Source organism: Oryx dammah, unplaced genomic scaffold (assembly GCF_014754425.2).
Source record: "Oryx dammah isolate SB20612 unplaced genomic scaffold, SCBI_Odam_1.1 HiC_scaffold_10, whole genome shotgun sequence".
In the NCBI taxonomy this organism is placed as follows: domain Eukaryota; kingdom Metazoa; phylum Chordata; class Mammalia; order Artiodactyla; family Bovidae; genus Oryx; species Oryx dammah.
Genome location: NW_024070194.1, coordinates 12,579,422 through 12,604,068, shown reverse-complemented (window position 1 = coordinate 12,604,068; position 24,647 = coordinate 12,579,422). Strand labels below are relative to the sequence as shown.

General features: G+C 51.5%; 1 protein-coding gene across 1 annotated transcript in view; it reads right to left on the bottom strand.

Annotated features, from left to right (window-relative positions):
- LOC120869436 (receptor-type tyrosine-protein phosphatase T) overlaps window positions 1-24,647 on the bottom strand; it is a 400,388-nt gene that overhangs the window by 30,121 nt on the left and 345,620 nt on the right. The window contains exons 12-19 of the mRNA XM_040248753.1: window positions 17,903-17,939; window positions 16,514-16,611; window positions 13,171-13,287; window positions 10,481-10,635; window positions 7,985-8,120; window positions 5,783-5,932; window positions 4,103-4,276; window positions 537-668 (exon numbers count right to left, since the gene is read on the bottom strand). Of these exons, the coding sequence (XP_040104687.1) occupies window positions 537-668; window positions 4,103-4,276; window positions 5,783-5,932; window positions 7,985-8,120; window positions 10,481-10,635; window positions 13,171-13,287; window positions 16,514-16,611; window positions 17,903-17,939 (999 nt within the window). The remainder of the gene's footprint in view (window positions 1-536; window positions 669-4,102; window positions 4,277-5,782; window positions 5,933-7,984; window positions 8,121-10,480; window positions 10,636-13,170; window positions 13,288-16,513; window positions 16,612-17,902; window positions 17,940-24,647) is intronic.

The following is a 24,647-nucleotide window of genomic DNA, read 5'->3' as shown; positions in this document are numbered from 1 at the left end:
CTGACATACACGCAGAGGAGCTAAGGCCCAGAGGCTGCTGGGACACAAGGCTCACCCAGGACAAAGCCAGGCCTCGGTGAGGTGACTAGGGGCAAAGGGTCCATGGTTCAAGCCCCAGGCTTTGTTAGGCTGCGTCAGAGAGCAGGGGAGTGGTCGACTGCGGCCAGGAGTCAGTCTGCAGGCCTGGAGGTGCTCAGAGCTGGGGGAGGGGGTAGCCTTCTCTGCGCTCTGCGTGATTTGGAGCAAGGCTCTCACCAGCACAGAGGAGGGTGGAACAAGAGTCTGGTCCTGGGAAGCTTGGGGGCTGGACAAAGCCCATAGACAGGGGAAGTCACTGCTGGAACTGGGGGGCGCTGGCAGGGGATCCCCAGTGTCTGCCAGAAGTTGAGCAGACTGGCTTGGTGCTCCCTGCCAGACAGAGCCCACTGGAGGGCACCTGGGTTGGGCAGAGGCAGCAGAGGGCTGTCCCTCCAATCCTTGGGCACGGCTGCCCTAACACGCCTGAGCACCCCGGCCTGGGCCAGGCATTCTCTTACCTGGGCAGTATCCAGCTCATTCAGCATCACCACAGAGGAGCAGTTATAATCGAACACCAGCCTCCAGAAGTCTGCCACAGTGTTGGGGAGAGGGTGTTGCGTGACCACGAAGGCGGCAGGCTGCTTGTGGCTCTGAAAAGAATGACACAGGCCTTGTGAAATATACACCCGTCAGCAATGTTCTGACGAGGAAGCAGCCCAGGAGGCTGCCAGAGGCCCCTGAGTCTGCCAGAGAGATGACACAAAGCCCCCGCCCGTTCTTATCTCTGGGTGCCCTGGTGGCAAAGGGGACCTTCTCGTAATGAACTCATTCTCCTCCCAACTCAGACATTTCATTGGCAAGGTGTCACTCGGGAGGGGGATTTTCCAAATAAATTATTTATGTCTTAGAGCTCAGCAAAGAATCACCATTACAATATGAAAGATCCTGGATGCATATTTGCTCTGCTGGCCAAAACACTTCCTGGGATAAAAGGGATATTTTGTGCCCCTGGGAGGGGAGCGTGGCTCAGTCCAGAGAGCCTCCTGAAGAGGCTTATGGTTCAAGAGGTTCACTTCTGCCCAAGGCTTGAATGAGGGCTGAGGTGGCCTGGCGGAAGGTGGGCATGGTGTCCTGTGAGCCAATGGGGCAGTGAAGGTACCCAGGTTTTAGAATCAGGCAGACCAGGTTCAAACCCAGCTTTGCCAGTTGCACATTATAAACCACCCATTCATCCGTGTATCTAGCCAGCCATGCATTCATTCAAGAGCATTTATAGAGTGACTTTTTAAAATCAGTGCTGTGCACTGGCAAGCTATTAGATCGCTCCAGATCTCAGGTTCTTCAACTGGAAGATGAGATTCATAACTCCAAAGTCATGACTGTGGTGCAGGCTGAAAAGATATGCAGATGAAAAGAGCAGCGATGAGCCAGCTATGAGCCCGCCGGTGGGCGGAAACATCCCTCACTTGGTTCTTCATCCTTGGCTTTAGTATCGAGGCCAACACACTAGATGCCTGGTACAGGTCCAGAAACAACTGAAAAGACTCAGTCCTGGGTTATGTCTGGGGAACTGAGGCCCAGAGAAAACGGACTGGGTGAGTCTGGACTACATCTGAAGCGTTACCTGGGTGCTAGTTATTGCAGTATCTGTAAGAAGGTGTTTGAAAAGATTGGGGAGTGTGTCTGCTTGGTTGATGGTTTGTAGAACCTGAGAAGTAACCCATATTCTCAGCAAGCTTTCTTGAACCATGGTTTGTGCCTGTTTTCAGTGGAGTTACAAACCAGCAGGAGGATGGTGAGGGGAAGAGTTTGCACATTGCAACCAGGGAAAAATCTCTGGCAAAAACCTCTGCCAAATAGGAAACTTAAAGCACTTTCTATTGTTCTGTCGTCTCCTGGTGTCCTGGGAGCAAAGAAAATGCCTTGAAATTGTGGACGCCATAGATGCACTATGGGGTCTTGTCGCCAAGGGCTTTCTCCTACCAGTGGGTCTAGGAGAACCGAATCTAGAGAAATGAATACAGAGTTTCCCCCAAAGCCAGGCTCCAGCTGCAGACAGCTGGTCTGCAGACATTTCGAGACAGGAGAAAGAATCTAGGCTTTGAGAGTCAAAAGTCTTGGGGTTCAGACCCCTGGCTCCACCCTTTCTGAACTAGCTGACCTGCAGATAGTCATGGAAATTCTCTGATCTTCACTACCTCATTCTCTGACCATGGAAAGACGGGGACAATCATACCCAAATACAGGACGAGACAGTCTATGTCCAGGGTCTGACGTGCTGCCCAACACTCAGTGAATGTTAGTTTTCTTTCCTTTCTCCCTGTCTCTGTGATAAATGCTCTATTAGGCCAGCACGCCTGACAAAGCCTTATCTGAAAATATGTTCGAGATCCGTGCTCCTGCCGGGTTTCGGGGATCAGCCGGCAATCCATTTCATGGATAACATCATCCTTTACCAGGGGAAACATTAAAAATTAACCCAGAGGACTTCATATTTTTCTGCTAGGAGCAAAGCTGCCATGGTTACCAGATAATGCACAGACTGTGCTGGAATACAGATAAGGACTTTTTTTTTTTTCCCTGTAAGAAAGGCAAAGACCCCAGTGATGGCTCACAAGAGAAATGCCCTGTGGACAAAGAGAATACAATCAGCATCAGAGCCTGGCAGAAGGCATTTGACTCCAGGCAGCATCTAACCTACTAAGCAGAGGCCAGGAGCGTGCTTGATCCTTGGAAGAGGAAGGCAGGGAGGGGGAGTTGGGACAAGTGGGAGACAAAGCTGGGAAGAGCTTGGAGGTGTGGGTGCACCCCCGACCCCATCTCTCACCTCATGTGCACACATCTGCACATGCGTGTGCGCACACGCACACACACGCGCACACACGCTCACACACACATGCATAACTGATCTCGGAAGACTCCAAGCTAAAGCCAGAGGTCTTGCCTCCACATCCACCTGTTTTATCTGATTGAGCAAGCAAGACTCCCTGCTTCTGGACCCAGAGCCAGGTTTCCATGGAGGACTTGGGCACCCTGTGGGCACAGGCTGGGGAAGGCCCCCCAGAGCTGAGATAGGCACTGACTTCTAGTCATCCCTCTGCTTCCAACACTTAGGATGCTTGGGGAGAAAGTTCCAGAGAATCAGGGGATCAGAGAGTTGGTTGGCCTTGACCTCAGGAGAAAGTACCCCATGTTCCTTCCTGTTCTAAGTAAGATGGAGGTTCATGTGGGCTGGATGGACATCTATTTCAGGCATAGATGAGGAGAAGGGCCTGGAAGGCTTATGTTGTTCTTGGTCTGGAATCTTGGGAGGCAAGATGTCTGTGTCTTACTGGATCAAGCAAACTGAGGGGAGGCTCAAAGAACAAATTCTAAAATGTAAGATAGGAGTCCTAGGTTCTGGCTTTGCGACTAGTGCTCTGCGAGTCTTTGAGCGAGTCTCTCTCTCTCTGGCCTGTTTCCTTTGCTGGAAAGTGTGTGGATGAGACCAGATGATACATGCTTCCTTCCTGCTGCAAACATCTCTATACCCAGAACTGGAGGGGTGACAACCGGAAGTCGCTGGAGGACCCAGGAGAGGTGTGTTCGAGTCAGGAGCACAGACCCACTGCGGGAGGAACACGACCCCTCATCCCAAACCAGACCTTCTGGGACTTGACGCTGAGAAAGCAGGAGGCAGGGCCGCTAACAGAACACTAGGAACCTGGCTGGCGTGCAGAATGTTTCCTGAGCTTCAGGCTGCCAAGTCGGCTTGTAGGTAGCAGGAAGGGGGACTGGTCAGGTCTGTGGCCTCACTGTCCTGTCATGGGACTCACTTTAAGCTTCTGATCTATTCTTTCCAGGATCTTTATAAATGCAAAGCAGTTAAAAGCACAGCGCTTAGATACAGATTTGTACCAGAGCCTTCAGGGGGAGAAATGTCTTTGGGACCAACAAGATCAGAAGGAGAGGCTGACTGGAGTCGAGGTGGGGGGTGGAGGAGGAGTCAGGGCCCATCCTCCCAGGCCGCAGTTGCCTCCCCCTCAGGAAGAAGCTTTTCCCAGGAATGCCAGCCAGGAGCTTTCCCCGGCAGGGCTCAGCTTACGTCCATCAGTGCGGCGTTGATGTAGTTGCTGGATTCTCCATCCACCGAGATGAGGAAGGGCAGGCAGCGGTCCAGAGGCAGGACGTCCATGCTCCGATTCTTATCATGGTTCCGGGGCAGCAGTCCGATGCTGCAGTCCTCAGGCCGGACACGAGGAGTCACAATGTTGAGGGTCTGAGGGGTGCAAAGCAGATCGGCAGCCATGGCTTAGACAGTCTCCCTTGAACAAACTCAGCCTGACCTCCCTCCATCGATCCTCCAAGCCTGCCCTCCAGACCCTTTCCCAGGACTGTTCTCGTCCGTGGTGATGTTCTGTCTTCTCCTCCTGGCTGATCTGGGCCCCGGGGGCTGAGAGCCTCTGCCAGGGGCTGGGGCATGCCTCCGCAGGGCCAAAATTGCAGGGATGGCATACCCTTGTGGGGGCTCAGACCCAGTCTCTGAACACCTGCCCATCATTTGGCCTAAGTTACTCCTCTCAGCCATCCTGCGTGAAACAGAGGTCACAAGGTGGGGCGTGGGAGTAGGGAATCCCATAATGACTTTTAAGCCTCACTTGGAGTGTCACAGACTGAGGGGAGGGATTTTGCCAGCATGCCCCTGAGACAGAATGTGTGAGAATGGAAGGATGCTTAGATGAGTTGCCCAGGATGGGTGAGGGACCCCCTGGGAGGGAGCTCCAGCATGTGTACAAAATTTCAGGGCTTGTGTTTGGCAGAGTAAGTCCGGCAAGTGTGGGACCAGAACTGAACGGCCCCAACCAACAGACTGGATGCTCTGGGCAACACCAGGGCTCTGAGCGCCCCACCCTTCCCCATCAGTGCTCAGACTCTACTTGCAATCAACCGAGTCTACTTGTTGGAAGCAGCCCTAGACGCTGGCCAGGCTGGGGGATCTGCCCACGGAACCAGGGACCCGCTTTGGCCCCTTTAGTCCCGAAGTGTCCCTCTTCCCCCGGCCTGGTCTCAGCTCCTGTTGCCCAGACCCGACCCTGACCCTGACCTCGGGACAACGGGCTGGGCTCTGGTTTCGCCTCACTCCGTGAAGTGCAGGCCTCCAGCCCGAAGCCGTCACCATCCTGGGCTCCAAGGGGCATCTGCTCTGCCTGAGCTGCGCCCTCGGGTGACGCTTTGCAAAGTTTAATGTGCATCTGAATCACCCAGAGATACTGGTAAATCACACACTCTCGTTTAGTCGGCCCGGATGGGACCCAAGATTCTGCGTCTCGAACAAGCTCCCAGGTGAAGCTGACGCCACTCGTCTTGAGACCCCAGTGTTGAATTGTGAGGATCGAGGACACGTTCCAATTGTACAGAAATATTGAGACAACCTAAGTCCTTCCAGGGATGAAAGAGCATGAAATTCACACCTGCGTGTCTCCACCCAGCCTGGACTAGAGCTAAGTAAGACCTTAGTTCCAGAACACAGTGTTTTTTTAAGTAAAAAACCAAAAAAAAAAAAAAAGAAAAGAAAAGAAAGAAAACAATAACCAGGTGTCAGCAGCCACTGAGTGACCGGCCGGGGAGTAGCTGCTCATGGCTGTGCATTTTCTGTTCTGAAATTCCTTCTCGGCTGCAGACACTGGAAGGATACAGACACAGCTGTTCCTGCAAGGAAAGTCCCGGGACTGCGCTCAGCGGCACTGAAGCTGGCTGGGTCACGGAGCCTGGGATGTGCTCGTACCTGAAACTCGTCTTTGATCTGGCTGGAGTTGGTCTGGGGGTCCAGCCTGCTGATGTTGTAATAGAGGGAGCGGAACTCGCACACCGGGATGGCCGTGTTGCCGCAGAGACACGCTTCCAGGATGGCGTCATGCACGAACACATACTGTTCCTGCCGGGTGGAGCGGGCAGAGTCAGGGTACTGGGGGAGAAGTGGGGCCTGGAGCTTGCTGTCCACAGTCCGCCCTGCGCCTCTCAGGGGTGGGCGTGACTCATGCTGCAGAATCACTGTTTTCTGCCCGACGACCTAAAGGGCCAAGGACTGTGTTTCCTGGTAGCTCTCTGAGCTGCGCTGAGTTTTGCTCCCTGTGTAAGAGTCCCTGTTTAAAATTAGAAACTTCTGGAAAGGGGCTAATTGTGTCCAGCCCGTGGCCCATCCTTTCACCTCTCCCTACTGAAGGCTGCTCACTGCAAATCCTCCAAGGTTCATGCTGAGGGCCTTTATTTCTGGCCCTGGAGGGCACACCTGGGCTGTGTGTGCAGGACAAGCCAGCAGGCCTGAACAGTTCCTGCCCTGGGAAGGAGGCCTCAAGCAATGCCAGGTGGAGACTTGGGGGTGAATGCCTGCGTTCCCTGTCTCTTGGATGGGAGACCTGAAGAGCTGCTCCTCACCATCTCATAGTTCCCCCAGCAGGACTGGGCTCCAGCTGTCCACAGGGTCAAACACCTTGTAAAATACTTTCACAGTGTTAAAGAGCTTGTCTTTCAGTTCCCCACTTGCTGACCCAGAAGCCTTGGGATCGGCCCCCAGGTAAACCACTGGCGCTCCACTCTTGGCCTCAGGCTCTGCTCTGGAAGCGCGGGTCACCCCCCTCTGCCAGCCCAGCTCTTTGCACCTGCCCCAATCCTCCTGGACACCATCCCCCTTCTCTACGCCTTCAAGGTTTCATTCCCTCGGAAGAGTCTGCTCCAAGCCCACCAGGCAGAAGCTGGTGCTGTTACTTCCAGGCCCCTAACAAACATTTGTTGAGTGATTCTTCTGCAGGAATGGCCCATCTCTTCATCTGAAATGTTTACCAGAGGCAACATGATGCTTTTATTAGAACGTCTGTCTCCTCCACCTGATAGCAGAGGCCGTGATGTGTCTAAGGCCAGGCAGTGGACTGCCTTCCAAGTGCACGAACCTCGGGGCAGATAAAGCAGCCTCGCCAAGAAGCCTGCAGCTGGCCTGTGGGAGCTGGCTCGGAGCCCGCAGCAGGGTCCTAGGGTCTAACAGCCTGTAAGTGAGGAGACTGCCCGCAGAGCCAGTGGTGACCGGCCAGACCCAGGGCCGTGGGGGGATTTCTCCCTGCAGGCTGACGATGGATGCAGCTATCTGCCCCAGCTCTGCCGCCTGGGCACCTACAGCTGCATTAGAACCAGAATATGGGGAGACCAGGGCTGCCAGGAGTAGGGTTGGCAGAAAAGGCTTCCTAGGGAGACGGTGCGGTTCAGGGGAAAGCACATGGGCCTTGGGGTCACCGGGTCCCAAGTCCTACCACTATGTGGCTATGTGAAGCTTTGGGGACACCGTTTCTCAGTTTCTTCATCTATAAAATGGGGGTACTAGCAGGAGCTACCCCTTAGGGTTGTTGTAAGGAGCAGAAAGAATACCCTGGGGTGATGCCTGGCACAAAGTAGGAGCTTGGCAATAAAGATGAACCCCTTCCCTGTCCCTCATATCTGGGGCTCTCCATCAGGTACCCCTGGAGGCCCGCCTCTCCCTTGCGGGCAGGGGTTGTGTGTTCTCTCTCTTGGAGTCCCTGGAGCCTGGCTCAGGAACTCAGTAACTTTACCGAGTGAGCCATTCCTGCACGGCCTCATGTGATACTCAGCACACAGTAAGCATTCAGTCAATGCCAGCCTTTCCTTCTCTCTCTTCTCCTTCACCCAAGGCAGGGACCCTATTCAGAGAATGCCTGAAACTTGCCATTCAGTCATTGCTTAGATGCCCTCAGAGATGGGACCGCCAGCACCTTCCTCACTGGTGGGAGTCCTCGACCTGGGGGACCTCAGGCTGGCAGGGTTGTCCTGGCTTCTGTGACGTTCTCACCATAGCCAGCCACGTATCCGGCCCCTCCCGTTTCTCCCATGCCCAGGTCTCTTTCTGTAGGATGCCTCCAGCCCTGGCTCCTCCTTGGCCAGGGCTGTAGGTGGCCAGGCCAGCCTCCGCCCTGGGACTCACCTCCGTCTGCACCAGGTTGACCCTCTGGGCCCGGAGCTCACGCACGCAGTTGAAGATGTCCACCACCCCTTCGTTCTCGGCCATGTCGAGCATGGTGTCGATGGCGATGAAGCAGCCGGTCCTTCCGGCTCCAGCACTGCAAGAGAGTACAGGGGTCTGCGTTAGGGACTCTAGGGTGGGGCTAGCTCTGTCCTTGAGGACCCTGCAGACAGGCAGTATGCTGCACAGGTCAGACAGAACGCTCTGTCTGGGATTCAGACAGAATCCCAGTGTTGGCGGGAGACCCTGAGCAAGTGACTAAACTGAGCCTCAGCTCTCTCTTTTGAACAGGCTGCCTGGTTTCTATGAGCCTTAGTTTTCTCACATGTAACACTCCTTCCTACGGGGTGCTTGGGAGGACTGATCTGTTCATTTCAGCTTCACATAGCAATTAAGCGCTTACTCTTTGGGGTCAGACCCTTCGGATCAAATCCTGACTTGACCACTTACTAGCTGTGTGACCTTGAGTAAATGACTTAATCTCTCTGGGTTTCAATACCCTCATCCATAGAACGAGGCTGATAATAATGGCGTTAATAGCATAATACATGTAAATTGCATGAAATTATGTTGAAAAAGCACAATGCGTGCAAATTGCTTCACCCTGTGCCTGGCTACACAGCCATTTCTCATAAGTGGTTGCTACTTCTAGTCAACAAATATTTATTGAGCACTGGATGCTGGGCTCACGAGCAGAGATGCAAAGATGAGTCAGACATGATTCTTTCCCTGAAGGGCTAATAGTCTGGGGAGGGGACAGCATGGAGATGCAGAGAAGAGTAATATTTTTAAGTGCTTACTATATGTCTGGAATTCTCTTAGGTACATAATGTACCACTCAGTGTGTGTTAGTCGCTCAGTTGTGTTCGACTCTTTGTGACCTTGTGGACTGTAGCCCACCAGGCTCCTCTGTCCATGGAATTCTCCAGGCAAGTATACTGGAGTGGGTGGCCATTTCCTTCTCCAGGGGATCTTCCCAACCCAGGGATCGAACCTAGGTCTCCTGTACTGTAGGCAGATTTTTTACCATCTGAGCCACCAGGGAAGCCCACAAGCTATATGTTGGCCAACCCATCTAATCGTCAGGACAGCCTTGGGACTGGGTACCACCTGCTCAGGTGTGACAGGGTGGGTTGCTATGGAGACACAGACATGTGGCATCATGCAAAGAGGGCCTGATAAACAGTTGCCACTGTCTCCCTTTCTTCCTGGTGCCTCTGCTCTGGCTGCTCTCTGGGATACGGGACTTGTTCAGGTGACCAGTCGTGTCCAACTGTTTGTGACCCCATGGACTGCAGCACGCCAGGCCTCCCCGTCCTTCACCGTCTTCCGGAGCTTGCTCAAATTCATGTCCATTGAGTCAATGATGCCATCCAGCCATTGAGGGTGAACATTTTACCGCCCTTGGATTGTCATGAGATGTAAAGCAGAGATATATGCAGAATGCTTCGGGTCCAGAGGGTGATCAGTATGCCTTCCTAATCCTCAGTGGCCTCATCTGCGAAACGGGGTTTCTGATTCACACTCTGCTGTTGTGATAAAGGCACACGAACACTGCCTGAGAAAGGGGCTCTGAGGCAGCTGTAGCCCATAGCGCCTCTCCTTGATCCGGCTCCAGACCTTGAGTGGCGTGGGTGCTGTTAGGGCAGAAGTAACCTGCACACAATTAAGAGCACGCAGGGTCTGTAAAGATGGACTGGGTCCAAGGTCACACTGGAAAAGAGGCGCTGGGAGGGAGGGAGTGAGCACGCCGGCCTTCAGGTCCGGACATCTGCCCTCCTCTGACTCCGGATGCCCTTGACACGACGCTGCATCTCCATCCAGGAGGATTCTCAGACGTGCCTGTCATTCCCAATGTGACTTTCTGGGTCAGAGCTGAAAATATCCCTTTTCCATAATAAGGTAAAACCTGACACTGTCCATTTTCTCTCTATGAAGGATCCTGTAGGCCAGTAACTGATTTTTAAAATAACAGAAATGAAGAAAAGCATACTTCCAGGGGGCACCCCAAACCATACCAAGGGGCTGAGGGGGAGCATCTGGGGGAAAATCGTGTTTAATACCCTGGTTCTGCCATTTCATACCTGTGCGACCCAAACAAAGCATCTACCTTCTCAGTGCCTTGGTTTTCTCATCTGTAAAATGGAAATGATAACAAGGCCACCTCTCAAGGCTGGGTGAGAAGTAAATGAAGTGACGTGGGTGAAGTGCACGTGGAGCAGATGCTGTCAGAGCCAAGGCCGTGCCCTCAGGGCAACAGCAATAATGAGACAAGCGGCTACTGCTACTATTACTGTGGTTGTTTAGACCTCAGGACCCTGGTCTCAGCAGAAAGGGCTGGGCAGAGGGGACACAGGCAGGGTACACTTAAAGCAAAGAATAAAGGCCACTGGAGCACCCCCTTGCCGAGACAGCAGAGTGGCAGAGGCGTCCTTGCTTGGGGGGGCTTTCACTCACCTGCAATGGACCACTATGGGCCCGGCTTCCGGGGGGTTGAGGAACTTGACCTGGCGGACGAAGCCCAGGAGGCCGGTGGCGTAGCAGGGGACGCCGTGGTCGGGCCAGCTGGTGAAGTGGAAGAGCCGGAGCTCCCGGATCTCGTGGTAGCCTTTCTGAGGAGAGAATGGGCCCCTGTTCCTCCAGCTGCTGCCCTGCTCTCTGCCCTCCGCAGCACCCACAGTGAGCCCCAACGCCACGAGTAGCCACATCCAGCCTCCCTGCTGTCAGGGAGGACAAGGCCCTCTGAGGGATGATAGTTGTTGCAGGGATTCCACGTCTGCCACGTCTGGGAATTCGGGGAGTACATATGGTAAACTGACCGCTCCAGGTCAGCCCTGCAGGACTTCTCAGGGTCTGAGCTGTGCTGATGCACACACTGAGTTCCCAAGGGCTCTGATAACACCACGCTGTTTGCCCACAGGACCCTCTTTTGATAAATGCTTTATGGGACTTGTATTCAGCAGGACAGATTCAGAAAGAGGGCAGCCTTTGACTCCATGTTCAAGCTGTTTCCTGGGGAACATGAGGCCTTTCGGTGTCAGAGGACTTGTGTTCTTCAGTTCTCCAGTCTTGTCTACCACAGTCTCCATGACTTTCAAAGTCAGAAAGGCAGACTTCTTTATGAACTAGATTCTTATTGGGGATGATAAAATATGAAACAAAGGAAAGCAGAACTTCTCTGGCTGATGGGGACAGTGGGGCCTCATGCGGTCATCCCCTCCTGCTTCAGGCTACAGGGTGGTTCTCACTAGTCTGGTCAAATGCCCCCTAACTGCCTCTCTCTACTTAGCAATCTCCTGCAGATATTAGAGGCACTGAATAGGAAGGGTATTTGATGGTTCATTTTTCCAAGATAGTCAGCGTGGGTTATCTGTGCCCAGCCTTATGTTAGGCACTAGGAAGGTGGAAATAAAACCATAGTCCCTGTCCCTGGAACAGAGCATGTTGTAATGGGGGAGACAGGCCCCAAAGTGGACCTTTAATTCCATTGAAGTACAGAAAGGAGTGTGTAACCCCATTAGGGAGAGGAGAAATCAGAGAAGGCTTCCTGAAGGAAGGGGTGCCTGAGTCTTGAAACATATTAACAGTGAAAATATATGGCTGATGTTTATGAAGCATCAACTATGTGCCTGTTATTTTTCTGATGAGTTCAACGTATTCATTCATTTAATCCTCATATCATCATCCCTATTTTAGGGATGAGGAAAGTGGGGCTAAAGCAAGGTTAAGGAATGTGTCCAAGGTTGCACAACCAGTAAGCTGTAAAGTTACAATCTAAAGCCTGGCTGTCTGGCTCCACAGTCTGTCCTCCTAATGTTATGATACACTGAGGCCTGAGTGATACACAGTGAAGAGATGGAGGGATTCTGAGGCAAAGAAGCAGCTGGGGCAAAGGTCCAGGGACAGGACTTAGGCTAGTACATGAACGGAATCACAAACATCCCAGAGCAGCTCCAGAGGAGAGTGGAAGACAGGCAATGATGGGCAGCGGGGTCTAGGGAATGGGAAGCTGGGCGGGGGTTTGATCCTGAAAGGCTGTGTATTCCACTTTAAGACCTCCAGACTTTATCCTAGAGGCACTGGGGAGCCTTAGTCGGACCTAATCCCAGAGGCACTGGGGAGCCGTGGGGAGGATTCCCAGGTGGCAGCACAGAAGGGGAAGGGCATCACCAGACGGGCACTTGGAGAGGATCACGGCAGCTGCTAGTGGAGGATGGGTATGGTGGGGTGAGTCAGGGGGCTGGCCCACCAAGATGCTCTTTCCTGGGCCAGTGTACCCATCCCCAGCTCCCTTGACCTTGGCTGTGAACAGCTCACAGTTACCCCTGCTTCACAGAGTTGCCCTCAGTTATACAGGAGCCATGCCCCTTGGGAGCAGGCGATGGGCAGCTGGCATTCAGTAACTAAGTGACTTGGTCAGTTTGCCCAGGGCTGAGGGGTTTCCCAGGGTATGGGACTTTCAATGCTAACGCCAGGGTGGTCCCAGGGCAAACCAGGATGATGGTTTACCTTCGTGGATCTGCAGTGCAGTTAGGCTTAGTGTACAGTTCTCAAAGCATTGACATCCCAATGCTTTTGCATCCTCAGTCCTGTGGCCACTTGGGTCATCAATATTGGTGATTTTATAAAATGGCAACTATGGTTTTGACAACTAAAATGACTCCAGACACTGGTGGGACGGAGTTATCCCCAGTTGAGAATCACAGGTCCAGAACATGTCAAGGTTTTCTTTCCCCTCCAGACTCTGCGTGAGTCTCCCCCTGCCTGGGATGACACTCCTCCTGCTCTTCCCTTGGCTGGCGTTCTCGCCCTTCACTGCCTGCTTAAATGCCTTCTCCTTCAGGAAGCCCTCTCTGGCCACGTCATCCTCCCGTGGATTTCTGGTTCCCCCCTTGGCATGTTTCCTCTGTGACTTTTATCACTGCATGTCCTTATTCTATCCCTTAATCTAGTGAATTCCATTTGTCCTCCCTGCTAGGGGTGAGGTCCTCTGGAGCAGGGTCCACGTCTATGCTGACTCCTGATCTCCCCCTGGTGCCCAGTACAGGATGGGGGCAGAGCAGCCCCTCGGTCACCACGAGTCCTGAATGAGCAAACAAGCTGGCTGGCGTGGGGGGCAGGCTGTGCACAGCCGCAGGGCCGCTCACCTTCTGGACGGTGAAGGTGCGGATGATGTACTCCGCCAGGGGCTCTGTTTCGATCAGGGTGACTTTGATGTCTCCGTAGACCTCCGTGTCATCAGGCCAGTAGCGCACACACTTCACCTGTAGGAAAAGACAGGGACAGTACGAGTGAGCGGATACCAAGTATGAGTGGCCGTCTCATCGGGCCTTCCCGTCCTAACAAACTCAAGGGCGACCTCAGTGGACTTGCAGTCAAGGGGTTCCCAGCTGGCCAAGTGAAACTGTTAAGTTGCTCAGTCATGTCCGACTCTTTGTGATCCCATGGACTGTAGCCTGCCAGGCTCCTCTGTCCATGGGATTTTCCAGGCAAGAATACTGGAGTTGGTTGCTATGCCCTTCTCCAGGGGATCTTCCTGACCAGGGATCGAACCTGTCTCCTGCATTGCAGGCAGATTCCTTACCAACTGAGCCACCAGGGAGGCCCTCCCAGCTGGGCAGGAGGGCTGGGGAGGGGCAAAATGCACAGGGACAGGCTGGCTCCTGGAAGAGCCGGAGGTGTGGGGAATAAACGGGGTACCTTCCTTGGCAGAGTTCCTGGTACTTTTCAAACCCATGATCACACTAAGAGATCAACTAGATCTGGGTGAGCCCTCCCCATGATACAGGTGAGCATCACACTCAAACTGGGAGGTTTGGTGACTCGTCCAAGGTCACATGGCCAGTTTTCTGCCTTTGGCAGAGTCCTCTTTCTGCAATAGGCTGGGGCAGCTGAGTAATATCAGCACAGATGAGAATAAAAGGTGGGAAACAGTGCAGAGGTGGAAGCGGACGTAGCTGGGAGAGGGACGTTAAAACTATGAGGTGCGGCTTGTGGGCCTTAAGGAGAAAGGCTCGTGGCTGGGCAAAGGAAGGAAGGTGCTGGGCTCTGAAGGAAGACATTTGCCACTGCGCTCTGCCCCGCGCGTGGGTGCAGACGCTGTGAACAAGCGACTCCCACACCTGGCTGTGAGTCGCATGCCGCCGGAGGAGAAAGAGATGGTTTTCCCCTTAAAAGAACAAAAGTATTACCATTCCAGGGGACGCCGCGCGGCCCAGAGTGGCATTTCCCACAGTGTGTCCCGCTGGGTGCTGATAGGTGTTAGGTAAAAAAAAAAAAAAAGAAAAAAAGAAACAAAAACAAACAAAAACAGGTTTTGTGGTCAAATGAGTTTGGGAAATGCTGGATTAAACAAAGTTAAATAGGCCGCTTTTGCTACAGGACTGCTCAGCTGCTTGAATGTGCTAACGCTAACATCTTTGCAATTTCTCTGAAAGGGGCGAAGCGTCCACAGCATTTCCCAAACGTATTTAACCATGGAACCCTCTGCTAGCTAAGCATCCTGCAGACTAGCAGCCCATGGAACCCACTTAGGGAAATGCTGGTTCAGTGCCACAGGGTGTGGAGGCAAATGCATGCACTGTCTGTTCTAACACTGTGTAGCTGTGCAGCTTCCAGGAAGTCCTGAGACCTCTCTGAGCCTCAGCTTCCTGTGATGAATGGTAGCTGACATGTCTAACGGCTTTTACTCCCTCTAGCCCTGCTGTCTAAGTCTTCTATGAATGCTTTACACAGATTAATGACTGGTCACCATACTCTGATGAAGTAGATATTATTATTGGCCCTATTTGTTTTACAGATGAGGAATCAGAAGCAGAGGGAACCTAAGAAAATTGCTCAGGATCAACTGTCAGTAAGGGTGGGGGAGCCAGGATGCAAAGCCAGGCCCTCTGAATAATGACCAGGAACATCATCCCGGACGACTGCTGGGAGGATAAAGTGACACAATGCATATCCCGTGTCTGGCAGAGAACTTGGCTCCTTCTCGGAACTCCATGAAGAGATGGCTCTCCTGTCCCTTCCCCCAGTCAAATTAGACTCATAATCAAGGAAATCTGTCTCCAGCGGGGACATCTGTAGAACAGGCTAGAATGTGCCTCCGAATTCTTAAATCCTGGGCTGGATGTGTGGTCCACAGTAGCTGCTCCCTGGGCCAGAGTCACTGGGGAGTGGTCTTGATCATGACCTCTAGAATGAGAGTCAATAGTCAAGAGACAGTGGCTAGGTTCTGTCTCAATGACTTTATGGCAGTTACCCCCCCCCCTTGGACTCTGTTCCCTCATCTGTAAAACTGGGGAATGGACTCAATAAGAGTGGGCTCAAGAACAAAGTCTCTTCCAGCCCTAAACTCCTATTAGGCCATGAGATATCCACAACCGTGAATTACAACTGACAGCCCAGATCCTCCCCCTGCCCATTATCTTGGAGGCTGGGACTCCTTTAATTTTACTGGATTATCTGCTTCTTTCCAAAACAAAAACTTACCTGCGCACTCTTTAGTTAGCGCATGTGATAAGTAAAGAGACATTCTTAATTCTAGCGTCTGTGCACCCTGCCTTTAAACCCAGCAGTCCACCCACACCACAGTGCAGTCCCATTTTTAAGCCTTAGGGGTCGCTAAGGAGCACAGAGGAGAGAGTCAAGATGAACAGAGTAAGAGAGCTAGGTCTGGACCCTGAAGCATGTCAAAGTTTCGAGGAACAGAGGGTCAGATGCTGCTGAGACCGAGTGCCAGGAGAAGAGAGAGATGGCCGTGGATGTGTCGACATGAGGGATGCTGCAGACACCGCCTGATGCTGGGATGGAGGGGGTGGAAGAGAACGGAAGTGAAGAAGCAGAACCTGTGTGGGGGTCTTCAGAGTTGGGCGGAAAAGTAGGGACAAGAGGAAGCAGTTTTGTTTGCTTGTTTTCCATTTTTAAGGGGGAAGGTACTCAGGATGTTTGTATGCTGAGGAAAATGATCTAGCAATGGGAAAAAATTACTTCCCAAGTGAGAGGGGAAGGATGAGAAATTTTTGAGCGGAGTCTGCGATTCGGGGCACTAGGATTGCCTTTGAAAGGGCGAGAGTCATTTCTTTTATCATATGAGGCTGGGCCGTAAGAAAGAGCCAACTGTCTACCATTGAAGGTCAACAGAAACAGGCAGGTCTTGTGGTCTAGCCCAATAATAGAGGGGAAGAACGAGAAGATGGTTGTAGATACTAGTAGAATGCAGCTTTGCAGTGTGAAGATGAGAGTTCACATCTGATGGCTGTGATTTCCTCAGTCTACGAGATGACAGCATCAGCAGAGCGTGAGGGTGGAGAAAGGGGTGGGGGTGGGGTTTGAAGGGTAGAGACCTTCATTCCTCGAGTGTGAACAGGAGGGAGGGTTTCTCCCTCGTAGGGGCCATGAGGGTGAAATGCGGAACGAGAGGCGCTTGGAACAGAGATGCTGGGCAGTGGCTCGCCAGCCAGCATCCCCTATCTAGGCACCGTGGGAGGGGCTTACCCTGCCCACTTCCACGAGGTTTGTGACCATGACGATGCTGGCCGAGTTCTCCTGCCAGATCATTCTCCAGAAGTCCTTTACAGTCTCCTGCATGGGACCTGCCAACAGAGGACGGGACAGGGTCAAAGGCTGAAACTGCCAGGAAACAGACAAGAGGCTTGTCCCTCACGGCTGCTCAGTGAAGGCTCTGGGTGGGTGAATCACAGTGAGGTCAGGCTTCCCTGTCGGACACCCAAGTAGCTGAGACTGGGGCATGAGAACAGCCACCTCCGACGTGCAGGGTCTGCATGCCCGCAGCGTCTCCTCTTCACTGTCCCCCTGCTCAGATTCCTCCCAGAGGCTCCACTTTCCTACCAACCCACCATCTTGTATTCGGGGTAAATAACATAGCTGAAGGGAATTTTCAAAAATTGGGCTATAGATCCTCAGTGAGAGATGGGAAGGAAATTGAGGTGAGAGTGAGGTGAGAGGGCAGAGGAGCCACCAGGAGTCAGATGCTGAGGACACAAACCGAAGAGGCCCAATTCTCAGCTTGACAAATGCATCTGACTGGAGCCTGGGCAGAAAGCAGGACAAAAAGGGAAAAAGAAATGGGAGATAGGATCTGAGCGTCCAAAGCAATTTCCTTGGAAATTTCTCTTTTAATGTCCTGGGCCTTCAACGTTTTTAAAATTACAAGAGTAATACATCCTTTTGATACAAAATTTGGAATGCCATTTCTCTATATAATTATATTTGTATGTATTTATTATAAGAAGCATTGTATCTACTACAGGCATTTCTCCATGCCCTTAAAAATTCTCACCATGAAATTTTTCATAGCTGCATAATTTTCCATAATATAGAAGTATCACACTTTAACCAATCTAACAATTGCTGGGCACTGGAGATTTTTCACTTGTTTTCCTAGCAGATAACACTATGAAGGGTAGGTATCTTTATATACGTCATTGCCCACATATGTAATCGCCCACAGGATTTCCTCCCAGAACACTTTGAGAGGGAGAGTAATTCTTAGATCTTCTGATAACACCCTAGTAAGCTGCTTTCTAGGGGAGTCGGCCTCCTGTTTCTTCTAGGTGTTCAGCCATCGAGGAGATAAGGCACCGTCAGCTCCAGTTGGGGATGGTGGATATTGATGGCATGTGCCTGGAGCCAATGCTTTTGGTCCAGGGCCCATCTCTCTTGACCATTTCCCAGTGACACCTCCCTCCTTTCTCCCTTACGTCTCTCCCCCACTTCCACTGCTGAACCTGTCACCTCCTTCCTTCCCAAACAAACAAATGGGCAACCTAAAGACCTCTGGAGCCTCTCCAGCCCTGCTCCTATGTAATGTCTTGGCTGGTGGAAGCTTTTTCCACTCCCCCCATGTAAGGCAAGGGCTCTTACCTTGAGTTGCGATATAGTGCCGAGGTCGATGGTACCCCTGGATGAGAAGAGAAAAGCACAGTGAAGGGCCTAGTCTAAGCTTGCGAATGGCACAGTACTAACAGTTATCCTTTCCAAGGCTTGGTTTCCTTATAAACAAAATGAGGCTAGCATTAGACATTTCCCAGACAAGTGGCGAAGATTAAATAAGCTCATGCTGAGTCAACTGCTAAATGTTAGCTGTTCTTATGGTTCCTTGTGAGGCGCCCCAGACAGGCTTGCCTTGGAGCCATGGACTGGGAGCCAAGACTGGATGAGCATCAGCTGCGGCCAGGCACACCCAGAAAGAGGTGGAGAAGGAATTTTCAGGTTTCTGTGGGACATCACCCACCACCAAGCCTTTCCTGAGCTGTGATTGCATGCAGAACACTGGGCAAGGCCCCAGAGGGCACCAGAGAGAAAACAACAGTTGCACTGCGGACTCCTTGCATGAGTAACAGTTAGAAAAAGAGAGCTGGGAAGGCTGCCGCACTGCCTCTCTGCCACATGGCTGGGCTTGGAACGGAAGCTCCTTTCACGGAGAGGGCCCCAGGTGGGTGTGACCCAGAGACTGACAAAGCCATTTTCTAATTCAGAGATATTTTCCCGTACATTTCAGGGTCTTCAGTAGACCCTGCTGGGCTCTGATGTGGGGCACTCTGGTGCCTCATCAGCCTAATCATTGGGGAGAGGTTGAGGATGACTTTCTCTTCTGTCTGGGCATGGACTACATGGAGGGTCCCCTTCCTTGTTACAGAGAGGAAATGTATCATATTGGGTAAAAGTTCAAGTTTTGGAGACAGATCTGTATTTCATACATGACATTGAACATAATCAGTAATAACTGAATGACTAAATGAGCAAACAAATACATGAATGGGTACGTCTAAAAGATATAGATGCCAAATAAGGAGGCTGTTGGTGGAAAGGTTGTTGGAAAGTCCTGAAATTCCACTTTTAATCTCAGGAGAAAACAAGTCATAACGTTTAATGAACAAATAAACCGTCAGTCCCAACCCAAGGCCAGCGTCATGGGTACAATGCTTGGATTAACCACCAGGAATCAATCCGCCCAACCTAGACTCTGTATGAGTGGTCCTATCTTCTTAGGAAAGTTGTCAGCTTCTTGCGGACAAATAATGACTCCTAAGTTTTTTTTTTTTTAATTTAAATTTATTTATTTTAATTGGAGACTAATTACTTTGTCTGTGGAGCCTAGGACAGCGTGAAACCCAGAGTGAATGCCCAATAATCCAGCTCTTGAGAGAGACCAACCAGGATGGCAGCATATAATTATTAGAGATATGCAAACCAACACCACACACCAGTCAGAATGGTCTACACTTAAAAAAGTCTACAAGTAACACATCCTCGAGAGGGTGTGGAGAGAAGAGAAGAGTCCCACACTGTTGATGGGAATGTAAACTGGAGCAAGCCACCGTGCAGAACAGTATGGAGGTTCCTCGAAAAACTAAAAATAGAGTTGCCATAGGATCCAGCAATCCCACACCTGGACACATATCCAGACAAAGCTATAATTCAAAGAGTGCGTTCATAGCAGCACTATTTACAATAGCCAAGACATGGAAACAACGTCTGCGGACAGAAGAACGGATAAAGAAAATGTGGTACCTTTAGACAGTGGAATACCACTCAGCCATACAAAAGAACAAAATAATGCCATTTTCAGCGACTTTGATGCACCTAGAGGTTATCATACTAAGCGAAGTAAGTCAGTGAAAGTCGCTCAGTCGTGTCTGATTCTTCGCGACCCCATTGACTATACAGTCCGTGGAGCTCTCCAGGCCGGAATACCAGAGTGGGTAGCCATACCCTTCTCCAGGGGATCTTCCCAACCCAGGGATTGAACCCAGGTCTCCCTCATGGCAGGCGGATTCTTTACCAGCTGAGCCACAAGGGAGGCCCGAAGTAAGTCAGAGAGAGACTAATACTATGTGATATCACATATGTGGCATCCAAAATAGATACAAATCAGCATATCTACAAAACAGAAAGAGACTCACAGACATAGAGCACAGACTCGTAGTTGCCGGGGGGCAGGGGGTGGGGGAGGATGGACTGGGAGTCTGGGATGAGCAGATGCAAACTTGTATTTATGCATATAGAAACAACAAGGCCCTACTGCCCAGGAGGCGCTGGCGGCAGAGAATCTGCCTGCCAGTGCAGAGACGCAAGAGAGGTGCGTTTGATCCCTGGGTCAGGAAGATCCTTTGGAGTAGGAGATAGCACCCCACGCCACTATTCTTGGCTGGAAAATTCCATGGGCAGAGGAACCTGGCCAGCTACAGTCCATGGGGCGCACACACACACACAGTAGAGCACAGGGAACGACATTCAATATCCTGTGACAAACTATAATGGAAAATAATATGAAAAAGAACAGCAAGAGTTGTATAGCTGAGTCACTGTGCTGTGCAGCAGAAATGAACACCAGCATAGTAACGCAACGATACTTCAATAAAATAAATGTTTAAAAAAGAAAGAAAAGTAGCATAGCATGGTGGTTATGCGCTCAGACTCTGAATTTAATAGCCTGGGTGTGAATGCTGGCTCTGTTCCTTATAGGCTGTGTGGTCTGGGGCAGGTTACTTAACCTCCTGGGCCTTAATTGATTGTTGCTGTTAAACGGGGATAACAGCGTTTACATTATAGCCTTGTGGTTAGGATTGAGTGAGTTAATAGATGACCGTTACCATGGTCAGACAGCAGTCTAGAGTTTAACATATATGCCGGTGCTATTATTATTTTACTGTTTGTCTGGAAAGCATTTATCGAGTGCCTACCATGATTCAAAGTCTGCATTGGCCGTGAGGGATTCTGAGATCCTTCTGATCCTTCCCTCCTCTCTGCTCTCCCTCCAGAGGTAGTAACTGAGGCCCTCTCTGAGCTGTGAGAGGTGAGGAGGACAATGAGAGGCACAGAGAGCTCTGTTCCTCCCAGTCAAGACCACCCATGCTCTTCAGGATCACAGGAGGGACAGACTCTGGGAGTTTTCCTGAGCAGGTCTGGGACTAGAAAATAGTGCCCTGGAGCATGGAAAGATGGGGTCTCTCAAGCCTGTGGCCTTCTGTCATCCCCACCATCATTCCTTCTTACAGCCCCCGTCCTTCCTGATCTGGGCCAAGGCCTCGTGCTGGCCTCCCTGCCTCCTACCTTCCCATCTGGTCCCACAGCCCATCTGCTTCCTGCCAGGGTGAACGTCCCAATGCCCATCTGATTATTATTATTATTTCTCTGCTTAAAAGCCTGCAGTGGCTCCCTGCTGCCTGTATAATAACGTCCAGATGCTTTAGCATGGGGCTGATCACCTGTCTCCATCCTTGTCTCCAGACTCATTCCCAGCTGTCCTTCTTGAGGCCCTTCCAGGTACCCTATGTCCCCAGCTTTGCACACTGCACTTCAAATGAACCTTCTTTCCTCCTGAGCGGTCCTGCGGGGCTTGGGAGATGCCCAATCAACACCCTCATAATGTATGTTACAGTAAGTTTTTTTTATTTTAATACTTTCTCTTTCTGGGCCACTGGATAGGCTACCCAGAGCTGGGTGCAGCTTTTTCAGCAAAGGATGGTTGTGGCATATGTGCATGAACACATCTTTTGAGGTGCGCTTAGGGTACTCCTTTAATGCCCCAGTTGGCAGACAAAAGGTAAAGACAAAATGCATGGAATCTGGACGATTCCAACGCACTTCCCTGATGGCTCAGATGATAAAGAATCTGCCTGCAATGCAGGAGACCTGAGTTTGATCCCTGGGTCAGAAAAATCCCCTGGAGAAGGGAAAGGCAACCCACGTCAGTATTCTTGCCTGGAGAATTCCAAGGACAGAGGAGCCTGGCGGGCAATGGTCCATGTGGGTGGCAAAAGGGTCAGACACGACTGAGCGACTAACACTCTCACTTCACTCGCAATGCACTTCAGCATCAGTGGGGTGGAATCCTGAGCAAGGCTCTCACGCTTCGCTTGTGGAGGTTAGATGACTTGGGTTCACTATTTTGTTCATTCATTTAGTCACTCAGTCCTTCAATATTCAAGCAACAGGTATTAACTGAGCATCTACTACTCTGTACAAGGCCCTAGAGATACAAAAGTGGACCAGATGAATGTGGGCTCAGGTTCTAAGCAGCTTGTAGACGTCAACAAGCTGAGATAAGGGCCACCAAGGAAAAGATCTAGGGCTCTGGGGAGCCCCGCCGGGGAGTGGACTCAACCAGGGAGGCCAGAGAAGTGTTCTCTGTGAGCTCACTGCAGTTGAACGGGCCTCTTAAGCCTGGTTTGCCCATCTCAACACCCCTGTGGTTCCCACTTCATCCCTGAAGCAATATTCTCAGCTTTCCTCCCACTCTGCCCATGCTTATTGCCTGTCATGTTTCCATCCACAGGTCTTGGCGCCGGCCCTTCCCTGGGACCGTGTCAGCTGTGTCTGTCGCCACATAACCCAGAGGTTTGCTCTCCCCTCCCATCTAGGCTTCTGCTGGGACAGCAGTCACTTCTGCAGACAGTCCATCCCGACACCTTTGTTTTTTTTTGGGGGGGGGGCGGGCTGCTTTCTCTGCTTTACTTTTCTTCAGGGCACTTAACACCAAAGTCTTTGTTTATTTACATGCTTAGCGTCTGTTTGCCCAATTGAATGAGAGCTCCAGCAGGGCAGGGCTGTAATGGGCTGGCTCATGGCTGTGTCCCCAGCATGGAGAAGTCTGCCTTGGCCATCACCTTGATAAATGCAGATGGAATGAACGCCTGCCTGCTGCGTGCCTGACCACACATGGCGCCCGAGTCCAGAGACCCTCTCTGGCATCCTGGAACCCATATAGTCCCCTGAAAGAAAACGTGCCAATGACTGGACTCTAGCAATTGGAGATAAAAGGAAATGGACTGCTCATTCGGGGCTCCTCCAGGGATCTGCCAAGAGCTGGTACAGAAACTTCCTAACCTTAAAAGAACTTTGAGTTCACTGAAGTCCCACCTACACAGCACACAGATCAACTGCAAACCTGCGCTGGGCCTGCCTCCATCTGTCTGTGAGCAATGGGAAAGAGGTTTGCATCCAAAACACATTTATCTCACTCTGCACTCATGCATCTGTTACTTACTGGGGACCCAGATATGATATTTATTTCCAGACTGGTAATTTATAACGGATTCAAGTGGCCAATGCATCCTCGGGTGTGAAACAAGCCTGCCAGTGGGCTGGGAGCAGAGGCCTCTGGAGGCCTAGACAGGGCTGCCCCTTCAGCTCGTTATCCAGGTGGAGTTGTCTTAGTACATCGTCAAGATCCAACTGGATAAATGATTCCAGCATGGGCAGTCAGCCCTCTGGAGGGCTGCATTTCTGGCTGGGTGGAAACTCGGGCCAAGGGATGAGACCGAGAGCTACCCAGGGCAAAGCCTGCCAGGCATCCCCACAGTGACCCTGGGAATTGTGACTCTGCTGGAGTAGAGAGTAGGCCCACACCTGGTGCAGTTCCCACCCCCCCCAACCCTGAACTGCTCACACTGTGCAGAAAGCCTGGGCTTGGTGTCTTCCCTGTCCCTCCACTGACTCTCTGTTCCCTTCCATGACCTGCTCGTGACAGAGGCTGTGTCTATCTAGACCTCTACGGAAGCTCCAGGCCCAGCTCCTGACCACACGCAGGCCCTTTGTTAGCCAGGGTCTGGGGTGGGCGGATCTAGGGACCACGCCAGGTGTTTCAGAAAGAGGGAATTCAGTGCAGGGGGCTGGTTATACAGGTGATGGTGGAGCTGAGATGCAAAACAGAGAACAGTGGGCTGCCCAGAGATCGGCAATAGCAAGAGGCTGTGGCCACCCCCAGAACCAGCAGGTAAAATGGGAGACAGAGAAGCCGCCAGAGCCCAGGAGCTGGGGCCACCTTGTTGAGGCTGGACCACCCTGGTGGTCCTGGTGGATGGAGCTGGAGCCACTGCTGGAGCTGCCACCCCAGGAAGCAAGAGAGGTAGAGAAATATGATGGCTTCTCCCTTCCTCTCACCCTCCTATCTCCCATCGCACCTTCCTTAAAGGGGTCAGCTCTCTCTCCTCTCTGTAACCCACGCCTCCCCCTCACCTACCTCCCTCTGCCCACATACACACCAGCAATGCAAAGCAGAACGGGGAAAGACATGGTGCCAGGAGCCAGCATGAGGAACTCCACCCGTGGCAAAGGTCATGAGGAAGGAGGCTCGGCATTACGCAAAGGTGAGATCGAGCCTCAGGAGAGCCCCTGTTCCCAAGCATCTACCCCCAAAACCAGAGTGCCTACTTTACTGTTTTATGCTCTCACCTATACCTCTGACTTTACGGGGGCTGACCCCCCTCCCCCACCTCTCTTGGAGAAGGAGTTAACTTGCAGCTACAGTTAATAAAAATTCCTGGGCGTGACAAGAGTGTTTCAACTTACAAACTCCTCTGAAGGTTCTCTAGCCTGCCTGAGCAGTTTCGTCTGGCCACATGTGATTGTTTACAGCCTCCCAACTGTGAGAGGCACAAGATGCTTTAAACTTTCTATATACAGATTCTTTTGAGAAGTTACAAAATTATTAGTATAGTATTAGTGGGTTGATTAGAAATTATATTGGTGAAGGGTTTTTCATTTGTTGAGCCAATATTTGCTGCTAAATCTCCATACTCCCTGCCCTTATAATGAATATAACTAGCATATAGGAGAAATAAGTATTAACCTTTAAGATTAATCATGTTAAACCTTAGGCTAA